General features: G+C 51.3%; 4 protein-coding genes across 4 annotated transcripts; 2 read left to right on the top strand and 2 right to left on the bottom strand.

The window, feature by feature from the left end:
• Positions 1 to 7092: 7092 nt before the first annotated feature.
• On the top strand, positions 7093 to 8403 carry CLAFUR5_04711 (Pre-mRNA-splicing factor spp2; the record flags this gene model as incomplete). The annotated part of the gene is made up of 1 exon (XM_047903859.1): positions 7093 to 8403. One exon carries the CDS (start codon positions 7093 to 7095, stop codon positions 8401 to 8403), a length of 1311 nt encoding a protein of 436 aa, XP_047760317.1.
• A 522-nt stretch (positions 8404 to 8925) lies between these two features.
• Positions 8926 to 9612, bottom strand: CLAFUR5_04710 (uncharacterized protein; the record flags this gene model as incomplete). Its single annotated transcript, XM_047903858.1, has 4 exons — positions 8926 to 9078; positions 9162 to 9419; positions 9469 to 9529; positions 9581 to 9612. 4 exons carry the CDS (start codon positions 9610 to 9612, stop codon positions 8926 to 8928), a joined length of 504 nt encoding a protein of 167 aa, XP_047761286.1.
• Positions 9613 to 9820: 208 nt separating this feature from the next.
• CLAFUR5_04709 (Beta-galactosidase A) lies at positions 9821 to 13031 on the bottom strand (the record flags this gene model as incomplete). The annotated part of the gene is made up of 4 exons (XM_047903857.1): positions 9821 to 12453; positions 12516 to 12648; positions 12699 to 12851; positions 12903 to 13031. The coding sequence occupies 4 exons, from the start codon at positions 13029 to 13031 to the stop codon at positions 9821 to 9823; spliced, it is 3048 nt and encodes a 1015-aa protein (XP_047760533.1).
• A 369-nt stretch (positions 13032 to 13400) lies between these two features.
• Positions 13401 to 14126, top strand: CLAFUR5_04708 (uncharacterized protein; the record flags this gene model as incomplete). Its single annotated transcript, XM_047903856.1, has 2 exons — positions 13401 to 13412; positions 13500 to 14126. 2 exons carry the CDS (start codon positions 13401 to 13403, stop codon positions 14124 to 14126), a joined length of 639 nt encoding a protein of 212 aa, XP_047760534.1.
• Positions 14127 to 17365: the final 3239 nt, after the last annotated feature.

The following is a 17365-nucleotide window of genomic DNA, read 5'->3' as shown; positions in this document are numbered from 1 at the left end:
TGATGCGAGAGCCGAGTCAAAAACGACGCGTCTCGCGTCTCGTTGTATGGTGTACTGGTGCAGCTGCGAAGACTCTCTGCCGTCACGCTGCGTCTTCTCGTGTGCTGCTGCTGGCAGACGGCGGCTTGAAACACAGGCTCAGGGTCTACTGCAGGAACAGGAACAGTCCCTTGTCTCCGATGCACTTCCACCAATGGTGGCGGCGATCGACAACCGTGGGACCGGCTTGCAGACGACCCAGCGACCGCTCTGCACTTCTCCACGCCAGTGTTTCACTCTCCGACGCAGCGTCTTCTCGAAGGAAAACCCAAGCCGCCAGAAGCACATAGGCCGCCCCGCCCGCAGGGTCACAGCACCGACAGCCTGTATCACCTAGAAGGTGATCATCTTCGAGAAGACGTGCACGAATCTCACACCTCGCAGATTGCGCACAACATCTGGCTTGACGTCGGTGTTTCTGTTCGTGTCAGAGCAATCTTCGTGTCGACGACTGTGGCCAGCTTGCGAACAACAAGCTCGGTACGCATGCACATTTGATGCCCAATGTTTCTGCCATTGGTGCGTGTTTCTTTAGCAGCGCGACTAATGTACGCAGTATGCACAGCGGAACTCTGCTTTCACACGTATGCGGCTTCAGCGCCACGTCATGGCACAACTGCAAAACGGCCGAGATAGGACGCCTCTGCACCTACTTTGATCCAGTGTCACCTTGAACATCAGAACTACAGCAGATACACAGGTACACGAAAGCTGACAGCTAATCTCGAGCTGCAGGAACAGTGTTTTGCTCATCTCGACTGCACATGTCACTTTGTGGAGAGCTCTGCGAACTTACTTTGTCTTTTTGCAGCAGTCTGCATGTGGTCATGGACTACAGCGCCCGCTTCCACGTGCATTGTGTCCTGGTAAGTGCTGTCCAGATGTTCGGAACTTCGCTGCTGGAGTCGACAAGTGATAATCTCGGGCTAGACGTCCTCTTGGTGTTCATTAAAGTGGTATTTGTTCCATTGGTCTTTCGGCATGTGCTGCCTGGTCTCGGCCTAGCTCAAACGGGAAGCTCGCAAGCCTCATCAGTCTGTTGCTTCGCGGCATCTGGATCTTTGACTTTGGCCCGTCAGAGCCGTCCTTGGTGCCGGGCCATCGAAGCTTGACCTCCCCGGGGAATTGTGAAGACTTTCCCGCCGTCACGACGTGCCAGGACTTCTGCTTTCGACGATTCCAGGCAAAGATCGCCTGTAAACGAGATTGAAAGAGCTTATCCCTGCAAGCTCACCTATTTTGTTAGTACTGGTGACGAGCTGTCGGAGACGGTGGCTCGCACCATGCCGCCGCGGTATCTGGGAAGGAAACCTACGACTACACGCGGTTCTTCCGTAACTCTTCACTGCGCGTCTGTCCGCCTGTGCGGTATTTTGTCCAGATGGCCACGGTTCTCAGCGGAAATGACAATTTCCATCTCGAGAGGCGCTGTTGTTGAGAACCCTAGATCCCGGCTTCATGCACTCGGTCAGCACCCAGGATTGTACTCTCGAGATGGAGGGTCCTCGAGCAGCCGAATCGCCGAACAATCACGGGTTCATGAATCACGGCGGAGACACACAGGAACTCGCTCACATGACTTTCATGTCTCGCTTCAACTTCGCTTCGAGCGGTGATGCCACGGCTTATCAGCTCCCAGACCTGTGTGCGCGTCGCCGCTGTTTGGTGTCGCAGGACGAGAGAGCTGAGAGCTTGCACGCTTCGCAGGTGGCAAAGTCGTGGAGCCGTCGGATCCTTCGTGACGATGGGCGTGGCACGTTGATGTGACATGCGGATGCACCTGCGAATCCCCACAGACTGACATGTCACGGCATTGAGGTCGACCTTGCTCCACAGTGCCGGACTTGTGGACGAAAGCCAGAACAACAAGTACACCAGAAGGTCCTCGGCTTGCAACGCGCTGCCAAAGAGCATCCCGCGTCGCGAAAATAAAGTCGACCTGCAGTGAGGCGTCGAATTTCGAGGCTACATCGTCGTAGTTCGCTTTGTTGTTGTCGTATCTGCGACTACTGCGCTTCGTGTACCTGCATTTGTCAAATGTACCTGCATGTCGTGCCGTGCCCAGCGTGAATCGATGCGGTAGATCAATGTGCACAAAGCCGAGGGTCTTCAAGCCGTTGAGCGAGGATTTCGTTCTCTCTCTACGTCGTGTCTGCTTTACACGAGAATGCAGCGAGTCAGTCAGCCAGCCATAGATTGAGGCACTTGGACCGTCTACGACCTGAATGTCGATGTTGATTTGCCACGCCGGAAGAGGTTGTTCGCCTTTCGAGGCTGCGCTTAGGCACTGGGTTCCGTACCGGACGGACACTTCTGCCCCATCTCAACGGATCCGCCTTGGTGCTTGTCATGTGAAGAACGGTCCAGCCAGGAAGAGCCTCTGCACTGACACGGAGGCTGGAGCAGTTCTTGATGCTGACCTTCGAAGCGTCTCGTACTTGCAAAGACACAATTTGGACTCATTCGATCAATCCTTGCACCTGTCCTTTCGGCTGTGCAACAAATCGCAGAAGAACAACAGTGCAGGCCTCTAGCTTCCATGGCCATCTAAAGCGGATCGCCATTTCGGGGCCAGCAGACTGCGTGTGATCCGGGAGGCTTGATGAGCGCGTCGACGAGGTATGAGGTTGAGGCAACGCTCGCGTACCATTGGTCTCCCTCCAGGATCCGGTGATATCGGACATGTTGATTGTTGTGTAGATGGAATCCGACCTAGAAACAGCGACGATGCACAACATGGCTAAGATGAGCCATGTCAGCACTGTATTCTCGAGCATTGAATGCGGACCATGATGACCTGCTGGCAGGAATGGCATTCTTCCCAGGTCCAGTTGCCGTAGTGGTTTGAGGTAATGTTGACTGGCCAAGTAGGCCGATTGACGTTGATTCTGACAGCATACAGGGTCATGGAGGGGAAAGGGAGGATCCTTGGATTGGAAGTCCGTCAACCATGTCTGCATGTACCGATCATGCCTGATTTCCCCGCCTTGCTCCTCCAATATCGGCGCCCGGGTCACCTCACTGGATAAGTTGAGCATTGAATGTAGTAGGACGCAGGCGTGGCAGGTAAGCAGAAATGGCCCGCGGCCCAGATCGAGAGTGTGGTCGTACCACGAGCAAGCGAAATTCCAGGTAGCTCGTTGTCCGGGCTGAAACGGAGATGATTCAATCAGGGTTTGTACCACGTTCTCATCGCTTTGCAGCGTGGACAGAACCCTGAGCACCATGTGTGTTGAATGCCAACCACGCCACAAGGAGTGGAAACTGTCCTTTCCAGCGCGAAGAACAAACGAAGAGGCTGGTGAGTTGTCAAGCCTGCTACGCTTTCGATGCCTAGAAGCCTAGTCGTTGTTCACGGCTTTGCCCGCCTCAGCTGTTGTATAGATTTATGGAGCGCCCAACGAATTCAGTCGTGTTGTAGAAGCCCAGCCCGGCGTGGGAGTGGCACGTATGCAATGACAACGGGTGCCAGTGCGATCACAGATGACCATGGTCGGTAGCTGACCAACACATGCAGCGTCGGCCACTCACCCAGGACGGAGAAAAGATCGAAGTCCAGGACAAAATGCTGCGCTCGCCGACACACAATATCTCCCGTTCTCCATCATGCTTGTGGTGGGATCGCAAAGCTCAAGGTTGATGTTGTTGTTCTCAAGCACTACATCCCAGACATATCAAGCATCCAGTATCTTCGAGGATGCTGACCATGCTATGAGGTGGGTCTCTGAATTGCGACCAACTCTGTTGTTAAGTCAAGAAGTTCAAGGCAACATGTTAAGTACAAGCAGGAGGCAGCAAGACGTCAGGTCTGCATGATGCTCACTTCTAGCAGAAGCCAGCAGATGAAGTCGAAAATGCTCACTCGCTAGTCCTTAAGGCGCGTACGATACGGCCTCTTAGACCAGGATTAGCCTGTCATTGGTCGGTTATCTCAGGCGCGAGTACAGTCCTGGGCATAGTTTTTACAACCCCTATTCTTCCACCTTTCCTCATTAGGAAGGATGTATCCACTGCTTGGCGTAGCTCACCACCTGGTGTGTCCTCCATTGTTGGCTATTACTGCCTCGCAGCGTTCTCGCATACTCTTGCATATACGTTGTATGTCCTCAGGTGTGAGCTTGGCCCATTCTTGATAGTGAGATTGAAGGTAGCAACACCTTCTGAGATGGACATGGATAGCCGGAAGGGGTTAGCGTAAATACAGGGGTTGTAAAAACTATGCCCAGGACTGTATGCTTTGGCTTCTGCCATCAGCAAAATCCTCGTCAACCTTCTGCAACTTGCTGCAACTTGCAAGCTGCGTCGCGGCTGGGGAAAGTCTATCCGGGGCTTTCGTCAACTTCAGCCCCTCGCTAGCGAGGGGGTCACAGCCATTTGATAATTCGAAGCCTAGAAACACATCCACCTGATAACAGCGCGGGCTATTAACCGGTTTGTTCGAGGGCTGCACGCGTCATACGGACCAAAGCGCCCACCTCCACCAAAAAACAACACCACATCTTCAATCGTGTTTTCTTTATCCAATATCAGGCCCATTGCAACCAGCAAACTTATATACGTATCTGGATACATCACTGAACAAATTGTCGTGCTTGGATTGGCTATATGTGGTGTTGTTGTCGCATGCTACCGTCGCAAACTTTTCACCTGTTTCTTGGATTGGAGAAGCTACTGCAAGATGACCAAACACCTTTCAACACCTCAAAAGAATCAGATAGTAGGAGCCTATCACTACTGCAGACTTAAGGGCATCAAGTGCTCGCAAAGAGACCTTGTTAAGACCTTCAAACCGCTCTTCGCACCCACAAGGCATCAGGTGCGCAATGCTCTGGACACTGCAGGCTCAAGACAGCCATATCACCTTCCAGAACCTCCACCTTCCGGACCAGATCAGCTCTTATCCAAGGAGGACTTGGACCGGTGTGAACGGCTGCTTGAGAACTACCACTATGAAGGCCATCATGTGTCATGGGGCAATCTGCTCTGGAGAGCTGACATTGATTCTTGCTCAGCTGAGACACTGCGAAGGAATATGAGGAACAGAGGCCATTCAACCTACATTGCTGAGAGCAAAGAATGGATATCCACCTCACTGGCACGCTCAAGGGTGCGATGGGCTCTTCGCATGCTTATGACTTATCCAAGACCGGAAGACTGGAGGCATGTGAGATGGAGTGATGAGGTCCACTTTGGTTGGGACCCTGAAGGCAAGGCCTATATCATTCGAAAGCGTGGCAACGCAGAGAGACGCAAGCCTGATTGTATCCAAGTGAGAGAGACCTACGACGACATGGATAAGAATCAGAAGCGTGTCCATCTATGGGGAGCCATATGGTACAACAACATGTCCCCATTGATTCAATATGAGGTACACTCGAACAGCAACGACAAGATGAATCAAGACATCTACTGCAGCCAGATATTGCCCGTTGTGAAGGACTGGGTCGAGGATGTGTATCCAGATACACACTACTACTATCACCCTGGCTCTGACGACCGTATTCTATTTGCGCTTGAGGAGGATAATGACAGTGGCCATGGGGTTGCTCAGAAAAACAACAAGGTGGAGCGAATGAAGCAGTCAATGGGGCTGTCAAGGACTGAAGGCCCATATCGTTACTTCTTCAACCACGCCAGATCACCAGACTTCGCACCCATTGAGAACGTGTGGAGCCCTCTGAAGCAGTACATACGACAACGACCTCACTGGTCTGATGAGATAGTGGCTGAGCTGTGTCAAGAACGATGGCAACAGATAAGGGAGGAGAATATGGACTGGATCAACGCCCTATGCGACTCAGTGCCAGAGAGATTGGAGAATATCATATTCAGCAGGGGTCAGAAGAACGCAGTAGATACACATTGTGACTATAGACGCAGCAGAACGAAGAACAAGGTGGTGTGGATGTGAATAGAGAGATAGAACAACACCTTCAGAAATGAACATAATCCCACCAGTTGTTTTGGGCGGTTTGGTCAGTGTGGAGCGTGGGCTGGTTCTGCGGGGCTTGTAGTTAAGTTACAGCGAGCTTCGAAGTCGTTGACTTCGTACCCTCCGTACAAAGGCAATATTGCAGCTTCGACAAATCTAAAGCTATAGCCTTGTTTAGAGTTACACGGCGAACATAGCGGTGCTTGTTTCGACCTAATCCCCTACGTGTTTTTGTAGTGTCGCTGCAATTTTCACGTAGGTGTGTTTCTTGGCTGCAAATTATCAGCTGGCTGTGTCCCTCTCGCTGGGCGAGAGGCTGAAGAGACGGAAGCCTCGGATACTTCAGCCTGGCTAGTCTCCAGGATGTGGCTGTTTGCCGTTTGCATGCAATAACGCTGTCGGCTTATAGGCGTGGCGAATGTGTCGGGCCATGGCCACTTCGGTCGGCCACGAAGCCGGACTGCTCGTGGCCGCCACCACCGACTCATGGTGGTCGCTTCTCGACTCGCATGGCGTTACGGTGGAGTAGTGGGACCGTATCCTGAGGGTTCAGCCACGAGTCGTTGATCCTGTGGTCGTTGGGCTTCAACGGCGGTGCTGTACTCGAACCGTTCTTCTTCCAAATGTCTCCAGACGAGCCAGAGTATGTTAGCGAAGTCGATGACTTCGCGTAAGCGTGATTATCGCAATGTCGTGATGTATGATACGAAGTGTATTGTCTCGGGGTGCAGCGGACGGCATGTCGTTGACATAAGAAGTCAGACAACATGCAGCCTTTCATCGTCGAAGCGGTGGGTAACATTGTTTCTACCCGACTCGGGTACGCCAGCGCACATCGCCTCTGATGTAGCCGGTCTTGAAGCCGGCAAGCCGAGATCGTTTCAGACATCTCAATAATTGGGGGACACGACAGAATCGCACACATGATGTTTGTAGATGAATGTTACCACGATGGCAGGCGTATTGGCTTTCATCACAAATCGTCGTTCCTGCTATGCCAAAGTGACAACTTGCTAGCACGTGACATTACAAACACATGACTCGTGCCCCGGATCTGGTCCAAAAACTCTATGTCACTTTACTGACCACCACCACCACTTGCAACTGCACATCACCCAAACATGAGCGATAGCAAGATCTCACTGTCGCTCGGCGCGAAGCGCAAGGCGCCTCCATCATCAACAAATGGTCACAAACGACCACGTGCGACCCTGAACGAGGACGACGATGATGGCGTGGAACTCGGCCGGGTAGAAAAAGTTTCACACTTCGATAAGAGCGCTGGCGGAGCTGTGGATGAGAGTCGCAAAAAGGAAGAGGCCGGACCTCTTATCATACCCAGAATCTCAAACCGCGACTGGAAAGAAGCAGCCAACAAGCGGAAAAGGCAGAAGAGTGGGTTGCCTGGAGATGCGCCTGGACAGGATGCCAATATGGCTCAGAAGATGCGAGACGTGGAGGCAGCGGATCAGGCAAAGAAGCCGAAGTTTGGACTGAATACGTTTAAGAACGCTAGAGAGAATGGAGATGAGGAGGGTCAAGCGAATGGCGATACGCCGGAACAGGCAGAGTCCTCAGCTCGAGCAGAGGACGCACAAGAAGAGACGCCACGGCAGAAGACGGACGATGAGCTGGCTATGGATGCATTACTTGGGAAGACGACCACGGACAAGAGCCTTACGATTGCGCATGTGGAAGACACGATGACTGAGGGCGATGCTTTCCAGCACGACTACACCGAAGCTCCAGAACTCCCCAGCCTAGACGACTATGCACGAGTACCAGTTGAGCAATTTGGAGCTGCTATGCTGCGAGGTATGGGCTGGAAAGACGGCGAAGGCATTGGCAGCCAGAAAGGCAAGAAGCTAGTCAAAGATACTGGCAAGCTGCCAGAGAGGAGAGCGAATCTGCTCGGTATCGGTGCGAAAGAGGACAAATCGCTTGCGTCAGAGATGGGAGCATGGGGCAGGGCTGCGAAAGGTGGGAAGGAAGTGAAGATCTACAATCCAATCCTCTTGAGGGACAAGAAGACGGGAGAGATGTTCACGGAGGAGGAGCTGCAAAAGAAGCGCGAGAAGGACGAGCGTGCGAAGTATGAAGAGGAGTTTGAGAGGAAGGAGCGAGAGAAGCGGAGGAAGGACGGCGATACACGAGATCGCAGGCGCGAGCGTGACAGGGATCATGATGAAAGTCGCCGGAGTGACAAGCATAGAGATCGCCGGCGGCATGACGAAGACGATGAGAGTGAAGAGGAGTATCGTCGGAGGAAGGAGAAGGAGCGACGAAGGAGGAAGGAGCGGGAGATGGATGAGCGTGATGACGATCATGACAGGGAGCTTCCGCGAAGGCATAGGGATCGTGACGACAGATATCGCGATAGCGACAGGGATGGACGACGAGACCGCAGCCGTGATAGAGATCGCAGGAGATGAGGCACTGCCAACGTAGGGATCTTTCTCGACAGGTGCTACGAAGTTGATGTCGCGTTGGTATCGCTTTTCTTTCAGCTGTTCCTTCGGCCGATACGCGGTGCCAAGACCCATCACTTGTTACGCACGACCTTCTCCAACCGCGAGTAGTCTTCATGTTCCCACAGTCATCGATCCGCTCTCCGATGTAATTCTCTTGCCTCGTCGAGTTCTGCTCCAGCTCACCGGAATTTAGTCATCTTGACCACACCCTGCAGCCTCATCGCATCCTTGATAGGTTGAAGGCCACAGACATCGCACTTCACAGTATCTCCCTCCCCAGCAGTGATCGTTTTGCGACTGGTATATTTGACCCGGCCGCATTTCGAGCACTCCAGTGTGATTTGGTGTGTGACGCCACAGAGCAACCGCAACTGGAAGTCCACGGCGAACTCAGGAATCGCAGCAGCTAGCGAAATCATGGCAGCTTTTGAGTGGCCAATGAACTCATAGGCACCGATGACCCACATGTCCACGACTGCGTCTTTAACCTGGAAGTGTGCGGTCGTGATCAGGAAGCTCGATACACTTGTAGACTGTGTAGGCTGCGCCGAGCATCTGATTCCCGTTGGTGAGCACAGGTGCAGAGGCTTGCTTGAACTTGGTCAGAGCGAGGGTCTTGAGCTCCGGGATCTCGTACTGCTTTCACATCAGCCTTCCATACTTGTGAATGAATCTGATGCCGATCTCGGACGTCTGGCTTCGTCACAGACAGGTCTTACCTTGTGGGCGATCTCGTAGACGTGCGCGTGCAGCTGCACGTTGTCAACCGCTTTCTTCTGGTATGGTTTCCGCTCTGCGATACTGTCGTTTCCAAGATCGCCATCGTAGTCGAAGTCGTAGAAGTACTGGATCATGCGGTCGACGGCCTCTGGCTGGCCATCCTTGAGCTCGATCACGCACTCGGTGTCTTTGCTGAAAGATCCGGACAAGCAGCGCTCAAACCACTTCGAGTGCGCGGCGATGAAGCAGCGGTGGAGCTATGACCGTCAGCACGTACCCTGTCCGCGAAAGGAGCGAAGTACATACTCTGCACTTCTTGTCGCCGTAGACGACGGTGAAGTCAGCGAAGCGATCCTCGTTGCGGTAGCTGCATCACACGTCAGGACAAGCTTCTCATAGCAAGCAGAGATCCACGCACGCTGAGAACGCGACCTTCAGCTGTTCCATCATGGCGGCTGGCAGGCGGAAGACCACAGTCAGGTTGTGGTGGTCGGGAGTTGGTACGCGTGAATGTTGTCGTGGCTGCCGCGAAGAAGACAACTTAGGCACGAGCTGCGGCTAACGTTACCATACATAGCTCCATGCTAGCGTAACGGCGCAGTACCAGCACGGGCACGGCAGGCACGACCAACTACCACCACCGCCGTACGTAAGGTTCCTAGTAAGCACCCTCACGCTCCTCCCACACATCATTCCAACCCAACTTCGGCTTCCTATAAGCAGACTGAACCGCAGCATCAGCCACCAGCTCCAACCCTCCCAACTTCGCCCCCTCCGCCTCCTGCGCCCACAGACTGACGGCGATGTAATTCGTCCCCCCATAGTCTAGGATACCTTCAGGCACTGGAAACTTCACCTGCGGACCGAGATGGTTGATGTACTTCCCAAACTGCCATCCATTGACATAAAGCTGCGCACGACACTCGGTAGCCTCACCGGCACTGTTCGTGGAGTTGGTGAGGACGAAGCTTAGAGGCACGTCGTAGCCAGTGGGAATGTTGAGGTCGAAGCTGGTGGTGTAGAATGCTACGCCCGGGTGGTCGAGACCATCGAGGGGTGATGAGGCTTTCCAGTCCTTGGTTGGAGGCTGAGGTAGATGGTATCCCTGCCGCTCGGCGAAGAAGCCTCCTTCGTTCAAAGGACCGCGGGTTTTGTCTTGGTACTGCTCTCCTCCGAGGTTTCCGGTCAGCTTCCAGGTTATATCGCTCTGCTCGTGGCTAGAGAGTGAGTAGTTCATGATGCCACGGGGTGTCTTCGCCATATCGTATCCAGGGGTCCAGTTGGTTTCCATCCCCATGTGGTCGATCACGACGGTGATGACATACTCCTCACCAGCCTCCAGGTCGAGATCTTCAGGCAATGAGAGTGTCTGGTTGTAGCTTCTGGCAGTGGAGTTACCTGCCCAGGAACCAAGATGTGTTCCTCCAAGCCAGACTGAGTGGCCGAACGAGAGACCACCGGTGATTGAGAGGTAAAGTGACGACTCATCGCCGGTGGCCGCGAAGTGGCCGCGAAAGATGAGAGAGCCAGTATGGAAGCCGTAGTCACTCGCAATCAGGGAGGTCGGTGTCTTCAGCTCGAACTCAGTCCCGGAGTCGGGATCTCGTACAGTGTTGTTCGTGGTGGTGTGATCTGCAACAACCCAGGCGGAATCATCATATCCTGGCTTGAATTCTGGCAGAGAATCGAGGGACTTCCATTCCAGACTAGGCAGCGATGGTAGCTCGAATTTTGGAGCCGTATACTCGAGCGTAGCTGACAGTCGACCATGCTTAGACTTCGGGTCCGACAATTTCTCGCCATTGAAGGAAATTTCTGTGCGGTGCGAAGCTCCTGACACGACTTCCAGCTCTGCTGTGGCGTTAAGATCACCCCTGAAGTGGAGGTCGCGACCACTTCTCGTGACCTCACGCAACAGATAACCAGCCTTAGCAATAACGGTCTCCTTGCTCTGCGAACTGTAATTGCCGATGGGAGGAGGCGACTCCAGCTCGAGAGACCAATAATTCAGAGCGTCATTCCGCCACAAGAGGTACACATCAAGTCCGTTGCGGTAGTGCAGGACCTTTCGTTCGGCTGTGACCTCCCACTGAACAACCTGGAGAGACCTCTTCCTCTCAATTCTGACGGACCCACCCTCGACTCTCGGCACTCCTAGCTTCGTCGAAAAGGCTAGCTCGTGGGTCTCGCCAAGCAAGCCATAGATCAGAAGCACTCGCTTCGAACCCGACTTGCTGTGAGTATAAATGTCTGCAGATGAGTACATGAGATTAACACCGCTGACGTCGTAGTCAGTGACGTGAATTTTCGAATCTCTGCCGTTTAGTGTCAACGTTCCACCAAGTTGAGGTATCGTGACGTTGCCTGCACTCGTGGGGACCGTAAAGGTATACGGCGTGGATGTGAAGGACTTGTAATCGGAATGTCTAACAACGTAGAAGTTCGTCTTCTTACCAAACAGTGGTGTCGTCGAGATCGCAGAAGTACTGACATATGTCGAGTTGGTCAGATTCCCTGTTGTGACCTCAAGGTACGCAGGTGAAGACACCATGAACTGAGCCAACAGCTTGGCTTCGTGATACTTCTCTCGAGTGATTGTGCGGTCTTCTTTGATAGCGGCACCATAGTCGTAGGAAGTGTAGCCACCAGATTGCCCAAGATTACCCCAGTTCGTTCCGCCGTAAGACATGTAGACATTGAAGATCGTCACAGCATTAGCAAAGTTGTTCTTGTAGAAGATTCGTTCCGCTTCGTGGTTGACCATCTCAGCACACCCTTCGAGACCAGGACCTCCCCAGGAATCTATCGCGCCACCTTGGAACTCTGGAATAGTATAGGGAGTGTTCGGACTCTGCTCCAGATGAAGGTGGCGGAAATCTGTGCGAAGGTCTGCAGAAGTCCAGTTCGCTGGGTGAGCACAATCCCAGCCGACACCATAGTTGTCGTGACCATAGATATCCGGACCACCGGGCTCGCCGGGTACGAAGAGTCCGATCGCGGCCGCTTCGTTGTTGATGAAGGGTACCACAATTCCAGTATCGCGGAACTGCTTGTTGACGGCGTCGATGTAGGTGACATCTGGCCATTCGACCCAGTCCGCACCGAATGTATATTCGTTCTCAGCCTGGAAAGCGATGACTGGGCCACCGTTGGTGATCTGCGCATCAGCTATGATCTTACCGATGTTGGAGACGTAGTTTTGTGTTGCTTCGAGGAAGCCGGTCTCGTTGGTGCGTAGGATGTCTGGAATGCGGGACAGCCAGCCTGGGAAGCCGCCTCCTGATACTTCGGCTGTAATTGACCAGCGTCAGTCTACGCTGTGGTCCTCATGGAACTGGGAGGTTCTCACTGACCGTTGATGTACGGTCCCGGTCGAGCTAACAAGTACAATCCTACTTCCTTCGCAGCTTCGAAGAAGGGCTCCCAGTCAAAGACGCCTTCGGCAGAGAAGCTACCAGGCTCGCCTTCGTGCAAGACCCAGTCGACCTCACGACGGTCAGCACTTTCCCGCTACTTAGAGATCTGTTGGTGCTTACATAGAACGAGACCCCGGTATAACCCAAAGCTTTGATCTTCTGTAGCACATCTTTCCACAAGTCTGGGACAGGCAGTCGCCAAGGATGAACCTCTGCTGAGTAGAAGAAGATGCGTTCGCCGCGAACGAAGAGGGAATATTCGTCCCAGGTGACCTAGACCTAGTGTCAGCTGCGAAATTCAATGGCCTTTCACGCTATGCTTACAAGATCCTGCAGTGCTTGCCGCTTCTCAGACTCAGCAATTGTGTATCGTTGACCTCCTATACTCAGGCTGTTGACGACAGCAGAGCATGAACTGACAGCTAGCAGCACGAGCTGCCGTAATGACACCATGGTCAAGTCGATGGAGAGAAAAGCTCCTACCTGGACAATCAAGTCGGTCTATATGGCGACCTCCCATGATCCCGGCCATGATGTTGTTCGTATGGAAGTCTTGGAGAGGAGAACATGCATGCTGCTGCATATGCATTCGCGGCCGGAAGTAGTTCCTCCGAACATTAATAGGCTGATTCGGTGTTGCACCGACCGAGGGTCTGGAGCGAGTCTGATGGGCCTTGGACGGCGAGATGCATCACGTGGAGCCTTGATTGACGTCCGTGTATCTGCTTAGCGTGAGTTGGAAGTGAATGATCGATGCGCGTCCGTGCGCTCGTAGTAATTTCGCCCGGGGCACATAAATTGACCACCTGTTGAGCCAACAACATGCCAGAGACAGTTAGATAGATGCCTGCGATGGATCTTCCCAACATGGAATCGCGGTAAATAAGCATCATATCAGCAGTTGACTCTCTTCTCTCCGAGCGTCGCGCATCGCATCAGAGCAAAGTCCAGTGGCTCGAAGAATACCAAAAAGCCGCGCTGGTCAACAAAGCACTCGGCGCGGGACAAGAAGCAGAGCGCATGAGACGAACCACCCACAATCGCAACAGCAGATTCTTCCAGCTCTCAGGTGAGATCCGCAATCGCATCTACGAACTTACTTTCTCTCGCCGCACGCCAGTCAACTCCAGCAGCAGACTCTTCTGGCACTTCCCGGGCCTCGTCGAGGCGTGCAGACAGAGCTACATCGAAGGTCTCGATATCTGGTACAGCTGTACCGACTTCTACGTGAGGGATACGCCACGGCTGCCGTCGTGGCTGCGCAGCCTGTCAGTCGAGAAGGCGAACCTCATCACGAGCATTCACCACACAGGTGTGAAGAAGAGTGGACGGCATGCGACATACACTGGCCAGCAATTTCTCGACAGGATGGCCAGGCTCCGAGTGGAGATGGCGTCAGAAGGGATCATTATTGGGGAGGGCGTCATCAAGGCCCCAGTGGACATCGGCCGAATGGTGTGGACTTCGAGTCCGGATAGGCATCGCCGTATGCCGACCTGGGATTGGAACATGACGGACGACTTGACGGATGAGGACGATGACCAGTAGTAGTCGTGGGTGGAAAGCGCCAAGGGGTGAATGAGGAGAGGTGGATGGATGCTGAGGTCTAAGGGAGGAGAGTGGGCTTTCCTGGTCGAGTACTGGTAATAGTTATGCAGTCGTGCGTCTTGAGATGAAGAACGCTGAACGATCAACGGAAAGTCCGAATGTTGTTTGTCGTGAAATGGCATCGCGACATTCCAGTCCAAGCTGTCATCTCGTTTGGAATTGCCTCGGCCGAGCGCTTGGCACTTGCTCTCCTGCTGCACAGCAGCATCTCTCATCTTCTTCTGTCCACCTCAGGCTGCAAGTATCTCACGTTATCAAACGTACATGGAGGCTCCTTAGTGCAGTCACAGCCTACTTAATAGCGCTGATCAGAAGGATTCGGAGCTGGTTCTACCGAAGCTGTCAAGATTATTCAAGCCGACATAAGGGTCGGGACGCTTTTCGCCGGGCTTTACCAAACTCGAGAAGTTGTCTAAAGTGCACCCTCTCGGCGCGCACCCGATAACTATATACATTATATATACGATATATAGCTTATTCTACTCGCCTCGTTACGACAAATCTAATAGGGCTCTTATTATTATATATAAGGGAAAAAGCAAAGAAGAGAATGATGAACGACGGGGCGACAGCGTCGCAAAAGCAAAGAGCGCCCTCAACTCGATAGGACAGGGCCCCATTATACACACCGACAACACTATCGAATGGCGGAGGACGAAGAGCGACGCGCGGAGCGACGACGCGCCCGGGAGAAGCGGAGGACAGCGACCAACTATCACAACGACTATAGTAACCACAAGCCGCTAACCAAAAGAACTAGCATACGAAACATAGTGTAGAAACGGTAGAATACAGTCCTGGGCATAGTTTTTACAACCCCTGTATTTACGCTAACCACTTCCGGCTATCTATCCCTATCTCAGAAAGTGTTACTACCTTCAATCTTACTATTAAGAATAGGCCAAGCTTATACCTAAGGATATATAACGTATATATAAGAGTATACGAGAACGCTACGAGGTAGTAATAGCTAATAATAGAGGATATACTAGGTAGTAAGCTACGCTAAGTAGTAGATATATCCTTCCTAATAAGGAAAGGTAGAAGAACAGGGGTTATAAAAACTATACCTAGGACTATATACCGCTATCGTATACGAAATTATAGCTACCCTCGCGAACGCTAATCTACCCTACGAACGCGCGATCCGTAGCCTCCTCGAGAGCTTAGCTAAAGTAATCTAGAAGCTACTACGGGCTATAAAGAAGCTAGCGCTAGTAAAATACGTAACGAACGCCGACCTCCTACGGGAGATCTAAGCGCTTAGAAGAGCTAGGCCGGCGATATATACCTAAGCGGCTATAGTAGCTATAGAGTAACCGACGTACCGCGCTAGGCTAGTCTAATACAAGGTTGTAATATATATCGATAACCCGGAAGAAAGAGAGCGGGTAGCGGTACTCTCGTACTAGCGCCTTATAAAGTAGGTATATTACGTTAGAAGTATAGGAAGTTATTATACGGGCTTATATAGGGTGTTTTAAAAGCAGGTTATATATTGTATATATCTATCTAGAATAGATAAGTATTACTCTTAAAGAGGCTATAGGTAACTAATTAGTTACCTAATTCTTAGCGTACGTAGCCTTAAGTTTTAATAATAGGATATTACCTATATATACGCTCGGATCGCGACACACCCCCTTAGCTCGTACGCTAGAGTAAATAAGCTAATTCCTATATAATCGCGTATACCCTATTATAACTACCCCCCTACCTATAGTAGTAACGTTAGGCCCTCGGTATTACTACTACTATAGTAAGGGTAAGTTAGCTATTTTAAGTAAAGTAAGCTAAGGTAAGTAAGGTAAGCTTTATACCCCTTCCCTTATTCCTTACTTTTACTACTACTATTAACGTACTTTACTACCGAGCGGGCTATACTACCGAGCGGGCCACTTTTACTAAGAACTATACCACTTCTATAGATATAGCTATATAACTACTATTATAGCGTATATTGTCTTTAAACGAGGCCAAACTGACCTTAGCTGTCTAGGCTACGAAACGCGACGTAACAATTACGAATCGACTTGCTATAAAGGTATACGACGCGTCTCGAACTATACTAGAGTATCGATTGAATAGACGACCTCCTCGGGGTGACTACGAGCATAATTCGAAGAAGCTTATAGAGCTAGAAGAGAGGGTGATACTTAAGTATATACTCGAGCTAGATCTTAGAGGTTCCCCGCTATTAAAGGCTAGTATATAAGTAATAGCCGATTTATTACTATAAGAGAAGGGTCTTAAGCCCGCTAGTCTTAATTAGACAGATAGGTTTATTAGGCGGTATCGTAAGCTAAAGGTTCGTATAACACGTAGATACGATTGTTAGCGAGCCCTAATAGAAGATCTAGACGTTATCGAGAAGTAGTTCTTACTTATACGTAATATAAAGGAGAAGTATAGTATCCTTAACTAGGACACCTATAACTTCGACGAGATAGGGTTTATAATAGGTCATTACGTCTTAGAGCGTCGTTACGGGTTTAGAAAGGCGTAGTAGAAAGAGGAAGGTCGTTTAATAGGGTAATAGAGAGGGAGTAGAGAGATAGCGTATTAGATAGCTCTTATACGAAGCGAGATTAGTAAGCTACGTAAGTCTAACGAGGCCCTTATATAGCAAAAAGCACGAAAGCGCAAGTATATTCAGTCTAGAGGGTCTCTAACCTTCGATAAGGCGTCGCAATTAATACCTCTAAAGGATACTAGGAGGTAGGAAGTGAGTAGAGAGTCGCTAGATAGTGTTCGGCTAGTACTAAGGCTACGACACTATAAGCGATATAGCGAGTCGGGGCATAACGTACGTACCTATTAAGTAGACTCGCTAGATAGCGAAGAATCTAAAGAGGAATTGTCCTCCTAGTAACGATTCTATAGGATGTCGTCGTATTAAGATACCGTCGTAATTAAAGTAGAAGTAGTAGAGTTCTTAGTAAAAGTAGCCCGCTTAGTAGTATAGCCCGCTCGGTAGTAAAGCACGTTATTATCTATATAATAAAGTATAGATTATATAACTATTACCGGTAAGATAGCTTCGGTAATAGTCCCGTTATACGGACTTTTACTTAAGTATATAATTATCTTACCTACCGGTAAATATTAGAGGTCCTAAGTTTAATCTAGGGGTAGCCTTAGTCCTATAGTATACTTAAACATATATTGTCGTCCGCTTA

Source organism: Fulvia fulva, chromosome 4 (assembly GCF_020509005.1).
Source record: "Fulvia fulva chromosome 4, complete sequence".
NCBI lineage: Eukaryota > Fungi > Ascomycota > Dothideomycetes > Mycosphaerellales > Mycosphaerellaceae > Fulvia > Fulvia fulva.
The sequence above is the reverse complement of the archived record's forward strand: the minus strand, read 5'-3'. Positions and strand labels throughout refer to the sequence as shown.